Source organism: Artemia franciscana, chromosome 15 (genome assembly GCF_032884065.1).
Source record: "Artemia franciscana chromosome 15, ASM3288406v1, whole genome shotgun sequence".
Taxonomy (NCBI): Eukaryota; Metazoa; Arthropoda; class Branchiopoda; order Anostraca; family Artemiidae; genus Artemia; species Artemia franciscana.
The window spans coordinates 23,061,548-23,085,548 of record NC_088877.1 but is presented as its reverse complement, the minus strand read 5'-3'; the positions used below and the strand labels follow the sequence as shown (position 1 = coordinate 23,085,548).

At 36.2% G+C, this 24,001-nt stretch overlaps 2 protein-coding genes across 5 annotated transcripts in view; one reads left to right on the top strand and one right to left on the bottom strand.

Annotated features, from left to right (window-relative positions):
• The window catches only part of LOC136036202 (nuclear pore complex protein Nup205-like), a 378,694-nt gene extending 373,227 nt beyond the window's left edge, over positions 1–5,467 (bottom strand). The window contains exon 1 of the mRNA XM_065718287.1: positions 5,464–5,467. The gene's annotated coding sequence lies outside the window, so the exon portion shown is untranslated. The remainder of the gene's footprint in view (positions 1–5,463) is intronic.
• The window catches only part of LOC136036204 (protein O-mannosyl-transferase Tmtc3-like), a 261,671-nt gene extending 237,676 nt beyond the window's left edge, over positions 1–23,995 (top strand). For all 4 annotated transcript variants that reach the window (XM_065718290.1, XM_065718292.1, XM_065718291.1 and 1 more), the window contains 3 exons: positions 15,132–15,275; positions 21,461–21,844; positions 23,669–23,995. In XM_065718290.1, coding sequence (XP_065574362.1) covers positions 15,132–15,275; positions 21,461–21,844; positions 23,669–23,767 — 627 coding nt within the window. In that variant the 3' untranslated portion in view covers positions 23,768–23,995. The remainder of the gene's footprint in view (positions 1–15,131; positions 15,276–21,460; positions 21,845–23,668) is intronic.
• Positions 23,996–24,001: the final 6 nt, after the last annotated feature.

Genomic DNA, 24,001 nt, shown 5'->3' with positions numbered 1-24,001 from the left:
TTATTTTGAAAAACTTATAAAACAAATAAATGTGATAAATATGGTGATGATGCCCTTAAATCTCATGAAAGGATAGATTGTTGTTTGTGCTTTACTAAGTAACAAATAAATAACTATAAATGCAAGAAAAATTTAGCGAATTGATTTTTTATACACTTGAAAACAATGAATTTGAAAGGAAGAAACTATTGTTGAAACACATTACATACTGGATTCGTAAAAGTAAATTAAAAAAAGTTCTTTGACGTTTGAGCAATATTTGATATCTTAATGTTAAAATGGTTTATTCATTGTGGGATCGACCCATTTAAGATGGGGGTTCAGGCCTCAAAGGGCCATTGTCTCTAGATCTCTAAAAAATATTGGCTGGAAAGACCAAAAAATGATTACATTCCCCTGCCTTTATCATATACTTTTTCAGCCTTTGAACCCATCCTTCCCCCACAATATCCTCCAGTTTGACATTCAAAAGGTGTGAAAACTCCATCCGGTCTCTACTTCCAGCTGGACAATCTTCAATCAGATTCCTCCTTGTTCCAACGGTCATCTTGTAGTTTTAGCAAAAAGGCGAATCAACCGTTGTAATTCTGGCGAGGTGCTTCCTAAAATTCCTGCTTCTGTTATGGCTTCAGCTATATCTCTGACAATTTTAGTCGTAGTAGGCTGTATTTTTTAGTTAGTGTGAGATTAAACTTTCATTGTATCCAACCTTTCTATTATGGTTTTGTTGCATTTTTCCTTTGCTCCATCTCTTTACTGCAGCTTTCAAGCGATCCTGAGAAATGGGGATGAAAGGTTCTGGTCCATATTCTTTCAGTGATGTCCACGTTTTGGTTGCTACATGAAAAGGCAATGGGAGAACATGGAATCGAATGGGGAAAAAAAGCTTTACCGGCCTTAGATTATCCTGACGATTTAAGCATCCTAGATGAAAGTGTAAGCAAAATGAATTAACTGTTAAGGGTTTTATGAGTTCTGGTTGCTAGAATAGGTTTGACAATTAATGTTAAGAAGACTAAGTGGCTAAGGCTAGGAATATGTGAAAATGGAAAGGTGACGCTGGTTAACGAGAAGATTGATTAGGTGGACAGCTTCGCTTACCTTGGCAGTATTATTAGTAAAAACGGTGAAAGCAGTGAAGATGTTAAAAGTAGAATAGCCAAGGCTCAGGATGTTTTTTCACAGTTGAAAAAAGTTTTGAAGAATAGGAAGATAAGTCTGCAAACCAAGATTAGTATATTGGAAGCTACAGTAACGACAGTGGTCAAATATGGTTCTGAAGCATGGGTGCTCCAAAACGCGGATGAAGATTTGCTAGATGTTTTCCAGAAAAATTGCATGCGGATTGTTCTGGGTACCCGGCTGACTGAGCGTTTTTCAAACGGTAGGCTGTACGAAACGTCTGTGTCAATCCAGCTTTCTATGGCTATAATGAGAGAAAGGCTGAGATGGCTTGAACACGTTCTGTGGATGAAGGATGACATATTGCCGAAGATTGTCCTTTTCGGCCAACCTTCTTTTCGACCTTTTCGTGGGAGGGTGTAAAGAGGGAGGCTTTGAATAGATTGGGTTGGAGGAGGAGCATGCGTAGCTGTGTTCACTTAAGATGGCTTGGTGCTGCGGTGAGTTGTTTGTAGTAGTAATAGTAGTAGTAGTGTGTTTGCTAGATGTTTCAGTGCTTCAAAGCACTTAAAACTTACTTGTTTGGAGACTCTTTATATTCTAAACAGCCTTAAGACATGCTTGGTTATCCATTAGGTGCATATTTTTCTACTTATATAATCCTTTTGCATCAGCACTCTTTCTGCCCATTCTATTCCAAACATTTCAGCTTAAAACACCGTAGCATAGCTACCCAGATGATAAACTAATTTTCCCTTTATCCTCATCGGGCGTAATATGGTATATTAAAATGGTAATTCCTGACTTCTCTTCAAATTGTGAACCATCCGCAGAACAATTTATTGCGTTACTCTTTAAAGGAGCTCATCTCCTACTCCGTTTCTCTCCTATCTTTTATGGCAGCCTGGAATTGCCTCTTGGTTTTATTACTGGGATAATATTATCCTAGGGCATTTGCACTTCTTTACGTTTAAGCATCATCGAGTTATGCAGAAATCAACTTGGCATTGGATTTTCCCATTTCGTATCTACTGCCTTTCTGATTATTGACCAATAATGTACGGTCTGACAGCACTTACTACCGCTTCTCCTTATAGCAAGTTTTTGGAGTCGAATGCCTAGTATTAGCTGAATGGACGCCGTGGCCGTTCTATGGTATTTTGAGGGCATCATTCAGTATGCTAACCGTTGATCCTTTACTATAGGGCGAAATGTGGCTTTTAATCTGAGCAGAATTGACCCATACTACTGCTCTGTATGACAGAATTGGTCAGATTAAAGTCTTATGTTAGATATATAGTTTTGTTTTGAACCAGGTCTCATTTCTTCCCCACAATCGTTTGGCACTGGATTAATGAAGCTGTTACTTTCTGAGCTTTTTGTTTCCGCTGTGGCTTCCAGCTGAACTGATTGTCTAATATGATCTCAAGGTATTTCACCAGTCTTTTCAGAGGAATAGAGTGGTCACATATTTTAGAGACAAGGGAATTTCCCATTTTTCCTTTCTTGTAAAATTATTATTTTGCTCTTTTCTGGAATTAAACGTATTTTTTGTTTTATGAGCATATTTAAATTTCATCTGTAACATGGCACTCAGACGTTTTCTTCTCAGTAAGGATACTAGGTCATCGGCACAAGCCTGAGTATATCCTGAAGAATTTTTGGGTATATCCTGAAGAATTCTGCTCTAGACTTTCCAATAAACCATTCATAGTAACATTCCACATATATGGAGAACCTACTCCCCCGCCAAATGCTTTCTATATCCAGGAATATGCCCAGCACAAATTCCTTCCTTTTAAAAGCTTGCTCAGTTCGGCTTATATTGTTGTATTACAGCTTTTGTTGAGCTTCTTCCCTTAAATCCCGTTTGATTTTCTGATCTCTGAATTACTTACCTCATTGGTAAGTGAAGTTGCTTTATCACTTTCAGAGGAAACGACTTTAAAGTGATTATTCTGTATGGCCGAGGATTTGTATAATCTTCTTTCCCTGGTATTGGTATGAAGACATCTCTTCTTTTAGCCACGTCTGGGGAACATAGTCTAAAGTGGGGCTTCTCCTAGGTATACAAATACAGTGAGTTTGTATTTTTCCAACTCTTTTGGAAGATTATGGGAAAAACCCTATCTTCTCCAAGGGCTTTAAATGTTTGGAAATCATCCACAACTTTCTAACACAGTCCTCTCTTATTATTCGGGAAGCCAGCCTAATTCCAACAATTGGAATACTTGTATAGGCCAGCTTATAAGTATATTATTTTAGGTCTCTTACATGGATTACAGAATGTGGTTTAGAGGTTTTTTTTCAGGGTCCAGTGTGAGAGGGCCATCTTCTCTCGATACACTTCCCAGATTTGTACACTGGTCATACTTTAAAGCCTCCGGTAGCTTGTTACTGGCTTTATCTGACTATGTCATGTCATAATAAGGTCTTCTTTTCCCTCCTAGTTTCTTATTTTTAAAGTTTCAATCCTTTGAAGTATATATCATGGTCCTTTGAATCATTTCTTCGGATGATTTTCCTTAGTAGTCTTCGTGTCAACTTTCGGTTTTGACTTAGTTTTACTTCTGACTTAGTTAAGATTATTTGACTTTTAGGGGTTTTCCCCTTTTTTTTGAAAATCTGGCAAGTTTACTCAGGCTTGTAGCCTCTAATGGGTAATACTAAACTTAATATTGTTATATATTTAGAATCAGCGTAATAATCCAATTCTTTTGATGTATGTGTTGATATCAAAATTTCGTTTTTAAAGTTTTGGTACTATTTAGCCGCGTTGATCCTTTACTTACAGTTTGTTACCAGGAACTGTTTGATCCTAAGAGACGGATTTGTTGAAAATTCTGACAATTTTTCTCTTAAAAAATAACTAGGGAAATCCAATAAAATAAAAAATCTGATATTGTAGAAGTGTGGGTAGAAAGGATGAAAATTGACGTCCTTTGATAAAGAAAACCAAACACGAAAGCCTTTTAGAAGGGTTATTTTAAAATAAGGTCATATCATCAGTTTAGTTCGATCGATTTTTGTTTTGTATTTAGTTTTGCTCAAACAGAATCTTCCAAGGATAGTGTACGTATCTAGATTATGCACAAATTCTAGGTAAATGGTATTTCTTATAATTTATTTCAAGATCAAGCTTTTGTTTAAAATTTTGGAAAGTTTTTTTCTGAAAAAATAACTAGGAAAATCCAATGAAATAAAAAATCTGACATTGTTGAAGTGTGGGTAGAAAGGATGAAAATTGTCGTCCTTTGATAAAGAAAACCAAACACTAAAGCCTTTTAGAAGGGTTATTTTAAACGAAGGTCGTATCCTCAGTTTTGATTGGATCGATTTTTGTTTTGTATGTAGTTTCGCTAAATTTCTCTCTTGACTGTGGCTGGATTGGTTCAAGGTCTCTCAAATAGAATCGTCCAAGGGTAGCAGTACATATTTAGATTATGCACAACTACTGGTTAAATTGCACGATAATGACAAAGACTAAAAGCCACATTGTTTTTTCTCTGTATTTAGTAGATTTATTTTCTTCGCCTCTCCTTTTGCGTATAAAATTGCTTATTATTAATATAGCTAGGGATAGAACTATAAATTTCCATTAAAGAAGCGAGTCTTGTTTCGCTCTAACTATCTTTTACATAATTTATTATAGCTTTCGTTAGCCAAACTTTTATTTCACTTAAAAGTGTCAACTTCCTCCGGAATATACTCTGATTAAATCTACAAAAGTATAGTGTTTCCTTTTTTTATTTCCTTGTAAAAGGGTATTATGTCGAGAAAACTTTTGCTAAGGATGCGTGTATGAAAATACTAGCTCTTTTGGGAAATCATGTCTGTACTTTGACTATCCCGTTTCCTGAGATATTAAATGCTTAAAATTATACCTTTGGGTATTGTTTCTTAGTCGAGTGTACCTTGTCCTAGTAAGGGGCAATTACAGCTAGTTCTTAGGATAGAAAAAGGATTGTATGAAAAGACGATTAACTTCATAAGTAAGCACTCTTCATAAGATGAAATAAATGTGTTCCTTAGTCTTAGGATTGAAAAAAAAATTTAATTAGAAAATTAATTCATGAAGAGTAGAGAAAGAACTAATTCTGTCATTGATTAATTGAGTTTTTTACACTATAATCATGTCGGAAATTAGGAATGGGAGGAGGGGGTGATCTCCATAACAATTGTCTGAGAATCCTCTATAAAAATTCCGATTGGAACCGCAAGAATAATTCACTGGTTCTATTATATTGTATCTACCCCGCCACGCTTAAAAAGATGTCCCTTTCGTTTATTAAAAAAAACTATTGATACTCCCGATTTTTTCTTTTTTTTCTTTTTTTTTGCTGGTTTAAATGACAAATTTCAGGTACTTTGCTTTCAGCCCTTGAGTTCTTGCATAGTTCACACAATATATTGTATTTTTGAACAAAGCATATGTAGAAATGTAAGTTTTATTTCTTAATTGGGACGGAAATGAATTCTAACATTGTATGATTTAACAAAAAATATAAAATCCGCAGTGTTATAATGGTCGGCGCCGAGCATCTTCATAGGGTGCTGGTAACCTTGGTCTAAAGAGCTTGAGGGGTGGCTGGGGAGTGGCTGTATGCGCCAAAATAAATTCTCATATTTGATGGAGGCTGTCCACCATCTTTGCTGATAATTGCAAATTCATTTTTGTCAATAATGGTGATTAGGTCCTGCGAGAAACATAATATATTTTCAACCTTATTTGCTAGAACGTGTAATTTTTAAAATACTTATAATATAAAATGTTTGATTTGCTTTTTAAAGTGTGGATTTGTAAAAGCAGTAGTTTCAACTCATTAAGGGGGTATCAAAGCTTTTCATAATTTGTTTCAAAATTATGCACAGATGTAAAGCATACACAACGCGTGGCTAGCACTCGTCTTCCAAAGATAGCCTTCGATAGATGAGTACACAGTTCTCGCCCCAGAGGTTGCCCCCCCCCCGAAGAGACGGAAAGAGAATTTTTCACCCTATTGCCTGCCACAACTCCTCCGGCTGGCCGACAACAGAAGCACCTACAGGAAACATATCAATGAACTGGTTAAAGAAGAGGCCCCTAAACGACCTTCAAGAACGGACGGGACTTAAGTTGAGTAAGTCAACTCTTAGGTGCCTGTTTGACTGAGCGTATATCAAACAGTAAGCTGTAGGCTACCACAAGTGTGGTTTGGTCCTGCTTTATAAGGCCATAATGAAAGAAAGTTGAGATGGCTAGGTCGCTGTTTGCATCAGAATGTTCAAAATATCAAAGATTATGCTCTTTGGCCATCTATGAGAGATCTATCCGAACTAAAAGTCGCCCCGAGCGGGTAGAGAAGGGATCATAAGAAAGTATTTAAAGGAAAATGGAACTTCATGGGGGAGATAGAGAGTAAAACTGTCAATGAACAAGGGGGGAGGGGAAAGCTTGCAGCTGTGTTGGCCTCAGGCTGCTTGCTGCCGCAGTGAGTAGTTAGTAGTAGTAGTAGTACTTGTGTATTTGTCGTTCCTGTGAGCTTGCTGCTGCGTATTTTTCCGGATCTTTGGCTAATATTCAATATTGTTGAAAAGGAATATTTAAGTAATATCTTGGGTAATTTACGGATCATTCAGATGAAATTTTTAAGCTATTTATATTTAAGTAATGTTAATGTCGTTTCTATATATATTTTAGGAATAATTTAAATAGATAATGGAGTTTAGAAGGCTGATTATTCTCCAAAATAATTGACTAAAAATGTGAAGCAAAATTTACAGTATTTATTCATTATTGTAAATATTGTATTTTCTTTATGACCTAATATAAACTGATCGAACATTAAATCCCCATTTTACCGTACGATAAAAAGTTTAATTTGTTAATCTTTCTTAAAAATTCAATAAATTATTTTTTGTTGTTCTATTTAGCTTTCTAATAAATCTTTACCGAGACAAGAATTTCTTTCTGGTAGTGATTGATGATGAATTTGTCCTTTTCTCAAAAAAAAAAAGAAGACTCTGATCGATGTAATTTTCTCTTTCGTATTACCAAAGATTGAATCTATATGGGCGCACACTTTTTATCCTGACCTGAAAAACAAGTGATATACTATCAAACTGTTCATGGTAACGAACTGCAGTAAGGAGCGATCCGGAGTAACCGAAACTCTAAAAAATGAAAATTTTATACCAATAATTACATCAAAAGAATCGCATTTCAATACTGATTTTAAGTATATAAGTTTCATCAAGTTTAGTCTTACCCATCAAGAGTTACGAGTCTGGGAAAATTTGCCTTATTCTAGGAAATAGGGGGAAACAACCTCTAAAAATCATTGAATCTTAACGAATCACACCATCAGATTCAGTGTATCAGAGAACCCTACTTTAGAAGTTCCAAGCTCCTATCTACAAAAATGTGTGATTTTGTATTTTTTGCCATAAAACAGATCACGGATGCGTGCTTATTTGTTTGTTTGTTTGTTGTTGTTGTTTTCCCAGGGGTAATCGTATCGACCCAGTGGTCGTATAATGTCGCAAGAGGGCTCATTCTAACGGAAATCAAAAGTTCTAGTACCCTTTTTAAGTGACCAAAAAAATCGGAGGGTACCTAGGCCCCCTCCCACGCTCATTTTTCCCCAAAGTCACCGGATCCAAACTCTGAGATAGCCATTTTATTCAGCATAGTCGAAAAACCTAATGACCATGTCTTTGGGACGACTTACTCCCCCGCAGTCCCCGTGGGAGGGGCTGCAAGTTACAAACTTTGATCAGTGTTTACATATAGTAATGGTTATTGGGAAGTGTAGAGACGTTTTCAGGGCGATTTGTTGTTTTTTTTTGGGGGGGGGGGGTAGGGGGCTAGAGGAGGAAGTTATGTGGGAGGATCTTTTCATGGAGGAATTTGTCATGGACGAATTTAAAAAAAAAACAATGAAAAAATAAATTTGAAAAAGTTTTTTTCAACTGAAAGTTGAAGTAAGGAGCAGCATTAAAACTTAAAATGAACAGAAATTATTGCGCATATGAGGGGTTCACCTCCTCCTAATACCTTGCTCTTTACGCTAAAGTATTTTTAGTAATTTTAACTATTTATTCTACGGCCTTTGTGATTCAGGGGTCATTCTTACAGAATTGGGACAAAATTTAAGCTTTATTATAAAGAGCGAGGTATTAATAATGGGGCCCCCTCATATACGTAATGAAGACATACGAATATAGAAGTTGTTGTTCGGTCTGTTGTGCTCATCATGGAGGGAGGTTTCTGGACTCTTCGATCATTTTGAGTGTTCCAATATCATGAGGAACTACAGGGCGCAAAAAAGGGCATAAGAAGGTTACTTGCTGCTATTCATTCAATTTTTACCCGGAATAAGAGTACCAGATAAGAGTTTCAGTTTTCGATCAAGTGAGCCCCCTTCCTAGATTTTAACACCATCCTTTCTATCAGAAGGGGCAGGGGAAAAATAATAATACATGTGAGACATATTGCTCTCTGCTTACTCAACGCTACTCCGCTGGCTTTGAAATCGGTGCTTAAGTTTCAGATATTTAAGATTAAGCTGGGTAAACTTGTTTTTGTCTATTCGTACATAATGAATCGGTAATATTCAAAGGATCCTACGAAAATTGTCTTCAGTCGAGGAGCACATATAACAGTTGATAATGGTCACAATTCCTTCCTCCTGCTTTAATGTTGCCCTTCGAAATCCTGTTCATAGGACAGACCTAGTGGTCGTCAACTTCCTCCCGTTTGATGTAAATCTCTGAGCGCCACGTGTGTCACCATGCTTGGCAAGTTCTGCAGGGCTTGGCTTGACGCAGATCACCACGTCTGGATTAAAAACAGAAATAATTGTCTCTTCGTCCTTTTCTGATGAATTGAGGGGTGTTTTGTATGATAAGAACTATTTCGCTGGACAGTAAACTGCCGACCCTTTGTCTGGTGATTAGGAATAATTTTCGTAATTTTTAACCGACCAATCAAAGGTCTCTGTGGTTTCTGGTATATGGTGGTACTTTATTTAACTCTGCTAAAGCTAAAAACTAGTTTTTAGAAAAATTGTTAAATTCTGTTTATTTTTTTTTTGCAGTATTAAATATACCAATCTAGAAACACGAACATGTTCCAGGGAGTTTGAGCAGCGATCTTTTGACACGCACACGGTTTTTATAGCCGGCACTGGTGTCATGTAGAGACGTTACTTGTGAAATGGATAATAACTTCAAAATTCCACTACAGATGAACGAACCGTGTCCCATTCCCTTGAAATAAGCAATAAAATTTGCATGGAGATACAGAAAATGCTTGCAAAGAGATGTTTTAAATTGTTTCACTTTCTGTCTCCAGGGACGATATTTCTTGCGGAGAGAGTTTATTTCTATTAACTGTGTGAATCTGTAAATTGATGAACCATTTTCCTCGAATGTTTAGTAGTTTCAATTTCAAAAGCATATTTCAAATGGAACATTTACTCTTCTTCTTTAGGCGGATAGCAAGTTTCAGATTTAAACTAAGCAGTATTTAAATACTCTTATATTCAGCGTTACATGCTAACCGTTCTTGTCATTGTTTTCTGGAATGTAAGGAAATTTTCATCAATGCACTAAAAATGCATGTTGTGGCCGTGTCCCTCTTTTATCCGATAATCATAGGACTTTTCTTACTCCCCCCACAGGTAGTACACTCCTCGTACCCACACTGGCTATATTACTAGTGCAGGAGGAACTCGTAGAACCCATGGACCGTGAGATTACAATATCATACCCTAGTACCATCAGTAGTGGCACTTATGGTGCTCTGCCACTTACGCTGGTACGGTGAGAGAGTTTGAAATGCGTTTTTGCATATATATAGTATATTTACACTGCTAAGTCTTTCACAAATGAATCTTTCTCCTTGTATTACCGCCCATTCATAAACTAAAATATAGATAAAATAGAAGAGCATAGTTGGATTACTTCATGGGGTTAGCTTTCAAATCGGCTGACATAGCAATCATCTTGATCAGCAGAAATATCCAAATTTATATCTGGGTTATAGACTGCCTACACGTGCTGGATTATCATGCAGATTTCAAACTGGCTTGCCAAATCTATGTATAACTGAAGAAAGAAGTCTAATAGACCTTTCTATCGATCCCAGTTTGTAATTAAATCTTCAAGATTATGCAGCAAATGATGATCTTTTTTAGTTTAATGTAAAACAATCAAAAATTGCTAAATTGAATATTTTTATTTAACAAGTATTCTACAGGGATAGTCCCCGCATAGAAAAGAAATGATTCATTTTTTACTAGGGTCTGCTAAAATGTTTGATTTTTGCTCCTAAAGGGCTGAAATGAAAATCAGTCGAATCTTTCTCCTTTTTTGTACCTTCTCCCTTAGAAAAGACGGTCGTAGAAGCTTGGGGGAGGGCTCAGATGTATGTAAATTAAAAGTGCCAGTAACTTACTTAATGGTAGAAACCAATCGTAGGGCAATCGATATCCGTTTTATGCCCCTGAGGTGACATGATTCAACTTATACAAATAGACTATCTTGGTTGCAGTGGTACCTGCAAACCCAACAAGAGCGAAACATGGTTCATGGTAGCTGAAGCTTAATATTGGATTTTTAATTATTTGTCTAGTGATAAACGTTTCACATGTAATACTATTGTAAAAAGAAAAAGCAAAATTCAATGATATTCAGCAAAACAGTAATCTGTAATTGCGAGAAGGAATTTTGAGATCTTCGAAAAGAGCCTGAAATCCCTCAAGAATGATACCAAATTGTAGCAACAAGTATTCTGTTCACATTTTACTGTCGCAAACCCTTGAATGGAGATTTACAGACCCTTAACCTAGAACAGGAAGAAAAATCTTATTATTTGATAGGCGCCACTGTTATGTCTTTGTTAATTTTAATCAAACCTTTTCCCGATTTCATTGTCCCACACACTATAATCCTCCGAAAAAAAAGCTAAAGTTTTATAGTGGTTTAAAAACGCATATCATTTCAATTCAATGATTTGTGTTTGAACACAAAGCCAAACTTCAGCATAAAAAACAGTGGGTTCAAGAGGGGACGGTCCCTCTCTTATACGGAATAGTTTCTATTTATTTTAAGTTTTAGTGTCACTCCTTTTTTATTTGAAAAAAAAATTATTTGTTTTATTTAATACTCTATCTAAAATTCGTTTTCTTGTCTTAGACTTAAAGCTCCATTGTCTTAAACTTAAGACTTAGAGCCTACTCTCCAAATACGTTTCATAAAAAGTCATGAGAACTCGAAACTGCATAGGAGATTTTGGTAAAGTAATTCCATTTTTCTTCGAAATGATATTTAACTGCCAGGGGAATTGTTCTTTGGTTTGGCAATTTTAATTTAAAGAAGTCACGGGTTTAGTTAAACAATATGATAACAATCTTCTTAAAAAAAAAAGAAAATACAACAAATGGTTTCTTAATAATAGAAATGTATTTTCAAATACATTTCGTCTCGTCTGTCAAAAATCTCGTCTGTATTTTGACACATTAAAAAGGGGACAATTTTTTAACACAAAATCTTTATTTTTTTGGGAAGAATTTGGACTTCAAGTACAGTTTTTATGCGGCTCCTATAATTTGAAAGCCGAAATTAGTCCACATAGACTTGATTTATTCGTGTAGAAGGTATGAGGTATTATATAAGCGTTATGACTCATTATGAATAAGAAATCTTTTAGGTCTCGATCAGGGCGGAAAAATGTATAACAAACGGTAGTTTTAGTGGTAAATTTTACATCTAAAAAGCAACAGCTATCAGTTATATGGATATATGCCCCCTTAGAGCACAATCAGTGCACCAATAGTGACTCGGACAAATTTTGCGTACGGTTGCTGGAAAGAAGAAGATGAGCTCCCGATTAAAATGTCGTGCTTTTACTGGTGGACTTTAGCCCACGTTGTCACAAATAGGATCGAGGGTATCCTGGCTTAGGTCGATTTGATCTAGGGACAGAAAAAGCAATGGTAATTGACTGTTTTAATCCATATGTACAATATACTAGTAACGACCAATACAGTTGTCATGAAATGGTCCATAATTTTAGATGATGCCCTGATAATGGTAAGAGTGCTAGCCCTTTTGCTTATGCTATTGCAAATAGAAGACCTAGAGGGTCAATACATAAAAATTAGTTGTACAGAAGTGCTGCTTTAAATGTTGAAAGTTAGGATCACCATTTGATAGTGCATAGAGCAAATTTAGAAGTCAAAACTTCGGATGGCTAAATTTTAGCTATGAAGTTGAGAGACTTCAGGATCAGCATTTGAGTGTAATATTCCATGAACAGGTAGATGTGAAACCTGTTTTTTTTTCAAGTTGGATAGTCTGGAAAGTGGATGGAATGATTTAGAGAATATTTTCTAAATAACATACATTTTAAATCGGGTTTTTAACCATGTTAAATCGTCATAAGGATGTGAAAATCGGTATAGAAAATGGTCATATAGTTTCATTTATAACTTAGAAATGAAGGAGCATGTATTTACAAACAGTTAAAAAAACTATCACAAGGTTTAAAGATTTCAAGGCAGCAGGTGCAGATAGTATGGTAAATGAGTTTTTTTTAAATCCAATGCATATGATTTGTAAATGCGCTGTTTTAGACATAGAAAATCCCTAGGAATTCTAGGGAAAATCCAATTGAACTCCGGTAAGATCAGAGACAAGATACTAGCGTAGGCTTAGTGCAGATTGAACATTTCTCATTTTTTTTTCTCCCGGCTAACTCATATGGAAGGCAGTTTTTGTAAAAAAAAAAACTGGAAGGGGTTTATAAGATTAGAAGTCGAAAATTCTAGTGACCTTTGTAAGGTGTGAAAGTGATTGGAGGACAAATAGCCTCTTTCTGCGGCATTCACAGATCCAATAAATTCGCCTCCACAGGCATTGGCTGCAAATTGTGCAAATTGCACGTTGTTTGCAAATACGTTTAAATTCGAAAAAAACGGGCTTATTTAATAATGGCAGTCTGGTAGGTTTGAAACTTCTAGAGATCGCTCCCTGGTCCAAGGAGGTGACTAATATTTTCTAGGAAGAGAGGGTGCTAGGTTGCCCGAAAATAGACCGAGAAAGTTTTGTCTCTGATCAGTTTGGAACTTAAAGTTCAAATTATATGGGCTAAGGGGTGTCAGGGAGCTGCACAAATTGACTTGATAACGTCGTTTTCCCTGATTGCATAAAAAAACATTGAGGGCATCGGCTCCTCCAAAAAGGTTCAAAAACATTTTGATCGGAACCAACTGGGCCCAAATGAACAATAAAAAAGAAAAAAAAAAGACTAATTTGTCTGAAAACGGGACCCGAGAAAATGCCTTTTTTAGAGGTTTGAAACTTTGAACCTTAATCTCCTAAGCCAAGGGTAATCTAATTTGCAAAAGAAAATATTTTGCGGTTTCCCCCTCCCCTCTAAAAAGGGCCAAGAAACCTTTTGCGATCGGTTTGAAACTTCCATCTTTAGGCATATAAGCTAAAGGGATCCTAGTGCGCTAGGAAAAAGCTGAAGAAAATTGATGCCCGTAGAATATTGTGCTTGAAAAGGGGTCATTAAAATGGTTTTTATGGCGCTTGGTATCTACCAAGTGACATATAGCGATCGCAAATTCTGTCGGTCTGTCGGTCCTGGTTTTGCTAGTTTAGGCACTTAGAGGTAAGCTAGGACGATGAAATTTGGCAGGCGTATCAGGAACCAGACCAGATTAAATTAGAAATTGTCATTTCCCTGATTCGACCATCTGGGGGGGCGGAGTGGGGGGACGGTTAAATCGGAAAAAATAGAAAAACGAGGTATTTTTAATTTACGAATGGGTGATCGGATCTTAATGAAATTTGATATTTAGAAGAATATCGTGTCTCAGAGCTCTTTTTCTAAATCTGAACCGGATCCGATGACATTGGGGCAGTTGCGGGGGGACCTAAAATGCGGGAGGTATCTTTATCTTACGAATGGGTGATCGGATCTTAATGAAGTTTGATATATATAAGGATCTTAATTCTCAGATTCTCTACTTTTAATTTGAATCAGATTCGGGGACATGGGGGTTGGAGGGGGAAACAGAAATCTTCGTAAACGCTTAGAATGGAGAGAATGGGATGAAACTTGATAGGAAGGATAATCACAAGTTATAGATATTGATTGACATAATTGGAACGGATTTGTTCTCTTTTGAGGAGCTAGGGGGTATTGATTTGGAAAAATTCGAAAAATTGAGGTATTGAGATATAAGAAACTGGAAATCTTGGAAAATGCTTAGAGTGGAGAAATCGGGATGAAACTTGGTGGGTAGAATAAGCAAATATCGTAGATACGTGATTGACGTAACTTTACTGGATCCGCTCTCTTTGGGGGAGTTAGGGGGTGGGGTTCAGTGCTTTGGCGAGTTTGTTGCTTCTAGACATTCTAGGACGATAGAAATTGGTAGGCGTGTCAAAGAGCTGCACAAATTGACTTGATAAAGTTGTTTTCCCCGATTAGACCTCCTGGGGGGCTGAAGGGGGAAGAAAGATTAGAAAAAATGAGGTATTTATGACTTACGAGTGGGTGATCGGATCTTAATGAATTTTGATATTTAGAGGGACTTCGTGACTCAGAGCTCTTATTTTAAATCCCGACCGGCATTAAGCCTCCGATTGCCCTTTCAAATCAATCTATTGATTCTTAGAATTTTGCTAGAGCTCATACTATATGAACTCTTGGCTCTTCCGGCCTCGTCACATGTGCCATATGAACTCTTAGCTCTTGTTCTCCGAAGAGCTTGGAACTTTTATCAGTAAGTTCCCGGGCCAAGGGGACCCTGGTGCAGGATCATTAGAAATCGTCTATAAAAATCATGCTTTCTTTTTTTTGTTCTTTTGTTTTTCTTTGGGAAGAAAAAAGAAAATATGTTTCTTACTTATTCTTTCTTCGTAAATTTTATGAGTTTTGATATAATCTGATGTAAATACCCAACACCAGATAATTATTCGTAATCAGTTTATAATTATTTTATATTCTTTAGCTTGGAGTTGTCTTACTGGAGCAGAATAAGCCAAGCCAGGCTTTGGTTTATTTTGAAAAAGCACTGGAACTAGAACCAGAACACAAAGCAGCCTTGCTTAATTCAGGGATAATTTTGCAAGAATTGGCTGCTGTGTCCATGTTGGTAAGTCCCATTTTTCTGTGATTTAGAACTGCGAGTCGTGTTATCTCAGTAATCAGAAAGTAATGACGCATTGTTGATTGTGAAATAATAGACAGGCAACTGAAATTTTCCTGTAATTTTAGTCAGAGTATCAAATTATTTTAATTATGTATTATCGTCCTTTGGATAGGAATTTAAGATACCACTGATTGCTCTTTGCGCACATGTGTGGTTGCTCGTGCTTTTGCCAATACTTGCTAATCTTGGAAAGAAATCAATACTGGTAGTGGAAGAAGAACTTTGCTAGCAGTAGAAGACAAATACATTTCTATTTCAATATATTACACATTTCAATATATTATATTGAATAATGTGAACTTGTCCCCATATTCAGAGATGAATTACCTGTGACAGTCCTTAGATGCCAAACTTTCGAGGACAACAAGTTAAATTTTAGTTGAAATATGTTGAATCTCAATATTTTCGGGTATGAATCTGGATTTTGTATTGTCAATTGAGCTTTTACTAACCAGAATATGGGACTTCCCATTTTACGTCAAAATCTGAAATATTGGATCTTTGTAATTACTCATTTCAGTTCCTGTCTATGCGTTTTAGAACACACTATGGCCACATTAGTCGAAAATCATTAAGTTGTTATGATGACATAAACTTGCAGGAGTGTTAAAACTGAATGTTGTGGTTTTTAGTACTATTTGTGACCAGGTGTTTGGAGAAGGAGGGTTTTTGTAGGCATTTTTTTTAGACCTTCAAGACATTTTGTTACATCTTTGAGGCACTATTTAGATAACCCTTAGTGCCTTAGGGCCGGATGACATACTGGAAAATAGGCTAAACCAATCGTTAAACGTGCTAGGTTTAGAAGGGGGGTGGAGCTGGAGAATAAACAAATTTTTAGTGGTAATAACATGTAGTGGATTATGAATTGCCACCATCAACAAAAAATCTTCCTTAATCATTCTTAAAATCGTTTCTTATTTGTACTTCTCTGCGCCGAATCAGTTGCGTCGTCTGCGCCGAGTCCGTTGATTTTTGAATTAAAATGGAATATTTGTGGGCATCAAGTCATGGCTAATTGTAGAAAAAGTCAAGACAGATATTCGAATTGAGTGAGAAGAAAACCCTGGCATTAATTCTTCCCCCCTCCCCCTTCATTGCCGACGTTACCATCTCCCACTTATGCTACACCTCTCATGTCCCCTACACCTCTAATTTATCTGTTCTCATTTTAATGAAAATAATTGAACCTTTATTTGCAAAATCTCAGAGATAATGGCAACGGCATACCCCCTTCGACTCTTTACTTACTTGACAAATTGGCACATATATTGTGGGAAAGCTTAACGGTTGCAAGGAGTGAAACCTATATTTAAACCATGATTTAAAAATCGATTCTTAAAACTAACGCTTTACTGAAAACACAAAACCAACTAAAAAACAAGATGTTCTGCTGGGAGCAGAGTATCAAATAGTTTGTAGTAACGAACTGTAGTAAGGAGCGACCGGCTCAATAGTAACCGAAACTCTAAAAAAATGGAATTTTGATACCAATAGTTACATCAAAAGAACCGCATTTTAATGCTGATTTTAAATATATAAGTTTCATCAAAAGTTAGTTTTTACTCATCAAAAGTTACGAGCCTGACAAAAATTGCCTCATTTTAGGAAATAGGGGGAAACACCCCCTAAAAGTCAAACAATCTTAACGAAAATCACACCATCAGATTCAGCGTATCAGAGAACCTAATTGTAGAAGTTTCAAGCTCCTATCTACAAAATTTGGAATTTCGCTTTTTTTTTGCCAGAATCACGGATGCGTGTTGATTTTTTTTTTTTTTTTTTTTTTGTTTTTTTTTTTCAGGGGTGATCGTATCGAATCAGTGGTCCTAGAATGTCGTGAGAGGGCTCATTCTAACGGAAATTTAAAGTTCTAGTGCCCTTTTTAAGTGACCAAAAAATGGGAGGGCACCTAGGCCCCCTCCTACGCTCATTTGTTTCCAAAGTCACCAGACAAAATTCTGAGATAGCTAGTTTATTTACCATAGTCGAAAAACCTAATAACTATGTCTTTGGGGACGACTTACTCCCCTGCAATCCCCGTGGGAGGGGCTGCAAGTTACAAACTTTGACATGTGTTTACATAGAGTAATGGTTACTGGGAAGTGTACAGACGTTTTCGTGGGGATTTCTTTTGGTTTGGAGGGGAGTGTTGAGGTGTGGAGGGTTACGTGGGAGGATCTTTCCATTGAGGATCTTCTCTTGGGGGAAGAGACTTTCAATGAAGGGGGCGCAGGATTTTCTAGCATTATTTAAAAAATAAAGATGAAAAGTTTTTTCTATTGAAAGTGAGGAGCAGCATTAAAACTTAAAACGAACAGAAATTATTACGCATATGAGGGGTTTACCTCCTCGTAATACCTCGCTCTTTACGCTAAAGTATTTTTAGTAATTTCAACTATTTATTCTACAGCCCTTGTGATTCAGGGGTTATTCTTAAGGAATTGGGACAAAATTTAAGCTTTAGTGTAAAGAGCGAGGTATCGACGAGGGATGAGCCCCCTGATATACGCAATAAAAACATACGAATATAGAAGTTCGTTACGTAAGTTAATTCGTAAGTTACGTATATTTTTTACTAATGAAAACGTTCGTAAATTGAAAGTTCTAGTTGCCTTTTTAAGTAATCAAAAAATTGGTGGGCAACTAGGCCTCCTCCCTCGCTTCTTTTTTTCTCAAAATCTTCCGATTAAAACTATGAGAAAGCCATTTAGCCAAAAAAAAATTACTATGCAAATTTCGTTTTAATTATTTATATGCGGTGAGTCAAGATCAAAACATGCATTAATTCAAAAATGGCTAGAAATTAAATTAAAAAAAAAAGCAAGTTTTTTTTTAATGAAAGTAAGGAGCGACATTAAAACTTAAAATGAACAGAAATTATTCCGTATATGAAAGGGGCTTTTCCTCCTCAATGCCCCGCTCTTTACGCTAAAGTTTTTTACTGTTTGAAAAAGTAGAGTTAAGAGAAAGAGTCAAACTCGAGCGTAAATAGTGAGGCGTTGAGGAGAAAAAGCCTTTTTCATACACGGAGTAATTTATGTTCGTTTTAAGTTTAATTTCGCTCCTTACTTTCATTTAAAAAAAAAATTGTTTTTATTTAATTCCATAAATAGCCTGAAGGAAAAAGAAGACTAATTTATATGACGCTTAATAGTCTTCTACTGGCCATGATATCAATAATTTTTAGTATACAATTACAATTTTCTAAGAAATCTCAACCGAGTTCAGTTTTCAGTAAAGCGCTAGTTTTGCGATTCTGTAGATTTTGGAAAATATCACGGGTTAGTTTATTTGAGCTAGTTTTATCGAAATATCTCCCGTAATGTGCAAGGCAATAATTTTTTTTCGTGTTAAGTTTCAACTTTGCTCTGAACTGCCGTAAGGAAAACCCTTTTTTAATTGTTGAAGGTTGAAGTATTTTTTTCATAATTTTGCTAAAATCAAGAGCGTCTTGGTACATCTTGAACAAAATTTACCGATTTGAAAAAAACTTACTTTTTTGTTGTTAGTTGATGTAGATTTAATGAAAACAAGATCACTTGAACGAAAGCAAAGACCGGTATTAAAACCAAGAATAAACAAGATTTTTCCTGTGGATCCTGTGACAAACATATTGGTTGCTTCAACATGCGACATTAAACAGTGGAGGAAGAGATTAAATATCTGAGGTAAGAGGATGCATCCTTGCAAAACACCACTAGAAGTTTGGAATTCATCGGTCGTTCCCTCAGCTGTTTGTACTTGGCTTCTGAACCGCTCATACATGATACGAATGAGTGATACGATGTTTGACGGGGCGCCATAATGCAGCAATGTATGCCAAAGGCCTTCTCTCCAAATTAAGTGGAAAGCTTATTTGAAGTCAATGAAGAGTTGATAACGGTCCTGACCGTATTCAAGGTATTTTCCCATTACTTGACGGATGACAAAAATCTGATCTATCGTTGAGCGATTGACTCGGACACCCGCCTGATGCTCAGGGATGATGTGACTGGTTGGTGCTTTTATTCTGTCCAGTAGTATCTCGGTCAACACTTTGGCACGTTAACTTGTCAGGCTGATTGGACGGTAATCGTCACATTCGGCTTTGGACCCTTTTTTATGCAGTGGATCGATGGTAGCGGAACACCACGTTTTCGGGAAATATTCCTTGTGCCAGGCAGCTTTGGCAATTCTGTGGTAGAGGTCTGTTACGACTTCTGAGTCGACTTTCAGGAGTTCTGCTTGCAATCCATCTGGTCCAGGCGATTTATTGGATTTGAGTGACTTCAAGACAGCTTCAACCCCGCTTCTGAGTGGTAATGGGCTTGGTTCCGATGGAGAGATGGTTAAATTCCTAAGAACGGTAGGGTCAGGATTAATCGGGGGGTTCAAATTTTCTTAAAAATGTTGTTTCCACCTCTCTCCTATTCCTGCTGCTTCGTTGGTGGGAATCCCGTCCTTATATAAAAGTACATTCGTAAGCGTAGTTTTTGCGTCTCGACCGCTCTCGTATTCTTTTGTGCACAGCATAAACTTCTCCAAGTCTGAAAATCTTCAATTATTACACATAAGTTTGACAAGCGTGACAACATCATTGCAATACTGATGTATACAAAAATGACGTTACTCACATAAATATTTTTTCTTTTCTCAAAATTGAGGCTTTTAACGAATTTTTTTCAAACTTCTGACCTATCTTGATCGTTTTTTAGGCCAAAATCTTCCAGGCTGCCAAGTTTCCCGAAAAAATATGGAGCCATTTTCGAGACAAAATACATAAATAAATAAATATACAATTATTGCTCGTTTATAAAGACAATAGATGTCTTTATATATATATATATATATATATATATATATATATATATATATATATATATATATATATATATATATATATATATATATATGGAATAACCATTTTTGACTCTCAATCTTGCATCATGTTTTGCCACAATGGGAGCCAAATTCATAGCCTTCATTCTCATCCAGCTCATAAAAAAAGATATTAGAACTCACAATTCTAGTCTAAAAGAGCCCGCTTTTTGTATTCTACGATCACGTGTTCAATTTGAGCTACCCTCTTGATCTTAGTTTTTGGGATATAGGGAGAAGGAGGGAATTAAGCTCTTCAGTCATACCAAATTACGAATACTCTCAATGTTTAATTCAGAATTTTACATTTTGCTCACTTTTCTCACGAATCATCAAATAGCCCTTGGACCTAGAATGGGTATTTAACTTTTTCGTTTTCAAGGTCTTTATGAGCATAAGAATTTTCCCGGTAAAATTTACATTCGATCTAAATTCCAAAAGCATAACATTCTCACCGTTTTAATACAGTTCACCGATCAAATTCTTATTTGAAATTAGTTTCTTTCATAACCCCATGATTATTATCTGGCTTTACCTCTGCTCGTTTTGGGTTTTAATATGGCTCTTTCCTTTGGAAAATTTTTCTAATTAATAGTAATAAAGAAGTTACATTTGCATTATTTAATTCCATTTACCGATTTTTATTTATTTTGCTATGTCTAGCATTTACTTTTACGGCCCAACAGTTAGATGATACATCATGTTCTTTTAGTCACTTTCTATTTCTTTTATTTACGGCGTGTTCATTTTTACTTTTTCAGAACCATTGAGGTTTTTATAATTTCTCACTTATCGTACCAGGATAATCTTGAGAGGGATACCTTACTTGTAGCAGAAGTTTCTTACTCTGGAATTTTTCTTTTCATTCTTTAATTTTTCCGTTTCAGTTCAGTTCTACCTTTTTTTGCAAGACCTAGATAGTGAGAACGCTCTTTAAACATAAAAGATAAAGTTATAGCAACAATAGATGTACGAATGTATGCAACATTTTAAAATATTGTTGGTGGCGTAAATATTATTTTTATCTTAGCTTAAGAAACTAATTGTGCGACATCAATTATAGTACCTTCTTCTCGGGGCATAATGGAATCCATTATCTTTCTTTAAAGAAAGATTGGGCCATAGACAATTTATGCTTTCAATTTAATGCGATGAAAGATGCGCTTCTAAAAATGTGATTTTTCTAAATTAAGGGGGCAAAAATTACAGATGCCTTTCCTCTATATATCCTTATCATTAAACACTAAGTAAAAAAAAATTCTTTTTAGCCTGGAGGAGGAAATCAAGAACAAATTGACTCTTTGACAAAAGATGCTCTATTCAAGCGCCAGGAAGCACAACGCAGACTAATGAAGCTACTTACTCTCGATGAGAAAAATGAGAGGGCATTTTTTCATCTCGGAATGATTGCAACGGACATAGGCGACATCTCTGGAGCGGAGCGCTGGTTTCGAGCTGCAATTGAGCTGAAGCCAGATTTTCGGTCGGCTCTTTTCAATCTCGCTCTGCTTCTAGCAGACCATGGGCGACCCTTAGAAGCAGCGCCGTTTCTGCGGCAGCTTGTCCGACATTATCCTGGTCATGTCAAGGGCTTAGTACTTCTTGGAGATATTTATGTCAATACGCTTCGTGACTTAGATGCAGCTGAAAATGTAAGTCTTCTAACAAAGTCTTCTAATTTAGTCTTCTAAGTCTTAAACTTGAAGATAAGAAGTATGGTATGTACTTATTATCAATAAAGGAACTGCTCTTGCATTTATTGCAATAGCGTAGTCACAACCTCTATATAGCTTTGCTATTTTAGACCTCCCCGCTTCCCCTTCCACTTCCCGAATCACATGATCTTTGTGATTTTCTCCATGATTTCTCGTAATATTCATTTAATTTGTTTTTTTTTGTTTTTTTTCTTATATGTTCAGACTGTTTTATTTCTCTCTTCTTAACTACTATCCCCAATTATATAATTGGTGTATTGATTAAATTTTTCGTGGCTGAAAAACTTCAAAATCTTCAGTGAACATTTTGCAATTTCAATGAACATAACAAAATAAATGTAGATTTTCGGGGTTGTCACGTGCACATTTCGCCTTCAGAAAAACACTACTGGCTCTAAACAAAGAACATATTAGATAGATAGATATTGCAACAAATGTCATACGCAAATATTAAACAAAACACTTCCAGCGACATCAAATCTAACAGGGAATATATCTGTTTAAGATTATCTTACTTAAAATTGGCCTAGAGTAAGAAATATCTACCTTCATTAGTGCTTTGATCACCTCATACATTTTAATTATAGCTTCTACAAACCTAATTGGCAATCCTAATTTCACTATGATCACTTTCAGCGTACTCCAAATGCTCCCCTTATATAAACAAAAGATGTCATCTACTGTACTATAATTTTCCCTAAACCGAGTCTGACATGCAATTATTCTACCTTTGTGTTGAAAACATTTATCCATCCTTTTACACAGCGCTACAGAATAATTTAGTGATTGAACTGCCTAGAGTTATAGCCCTGTATTCTTGGACAACAGATTTTTACATAACTTTGTGCATGACACAGGTTTATAACCGATCAAAAGGTTCAACGTTACTTTGGCACAACCTAAATCCTAATTGTAAAATTATAAAAAGGTTTATAGTTATAAACCCATATCATACACAAAGTTATGTAAAAATCCCTTGTCCCAAGCAAAAGCTCTTCATTTGAGATAAAAACTAAAGTTGTAAAATAAAAATTTTAAATTGGGAGCCATTGAAAATAGACTCCGTTGAAGATAACAAACCTTAATTTAAGGCATTGTTTTATTATGAAAAACTTCCAAATATTTTTAATCTTGATGATGTAATGTCAGTAAACCAGCTTTTTTTACAGCGTACGTAGAGATTTTCTAGATTCTTTGAATATTTGTTTGTTTTTACCCTAAATGGTGTTTTGGTTCCTTGTGTGTACTGTTCGCTTCCCGAGTTTAAATAGTGTACTTATAAGAATCTTTTTTCTATAAAGTTGAAAGCCACTTTATGCCAAATAAAACATGATGTATCAGAGGTTTTCTCTCTCTCTCTCTTCTCTCTTCTTTCTCTCTCTTTCCTCTCTCTCCCTCCCTCTCTTCTCTCCTCTCTTCCCTCTCTCTCTCTTCTCTCCTCTCTCCCTCTCTCTCTCTCTCCCTCTCTCTCTCTCTCTTCTCTTCTCTCTCTCTCTCTCTCTCCTCTTCCTCTCTCTCTCTCTCAGCTCCTCTCCTCTCTCTCTCTTCTCTCTTCTCTCTCTCTCTCTCTCTCTCTCTCTCTCTCTCTCTCTCTCTCTCTCTCTCTCCTCTCTCTCTCTCCTCTCTCTCTCTCTCTCTCTCTATCTCTCTATCTCTCTCTATCCCTCTCTCTCTCTATCTCTCTCTATCTATCTAATCTATCTATCCTTTTTTTTTTCTCAGTCTCTCTACAAAAAAATTTTGTCAGTCGTTTTCTTTCAGTCTTATCGTCAGATTCTTGAAGTTGACCCCGGAAACGTTCAAGGATTGCATAATCTCTGTGTTGTTCATGTTGAGCGTGGTCACCTACAAACAGGCTGAGAAGTGCCTTGAGAAAGCGAAAAATCTTGCCCCCAATGAGGAATATATTACGAGGCATTTGGCAATTGTCAAAGAAAGGATAGCAACACAACGAAAAACACAATCTGGCCACTGAACTTGCTGCCTGTTTTTGATAACAAACTCTTAAATCTCAGTGTACCGAGCTTTTATTTTATGTCTTAGAGCTTTGTATGTCTAATGATAGCGCTCTCTCACTTAGCCTGCTACTAGAAT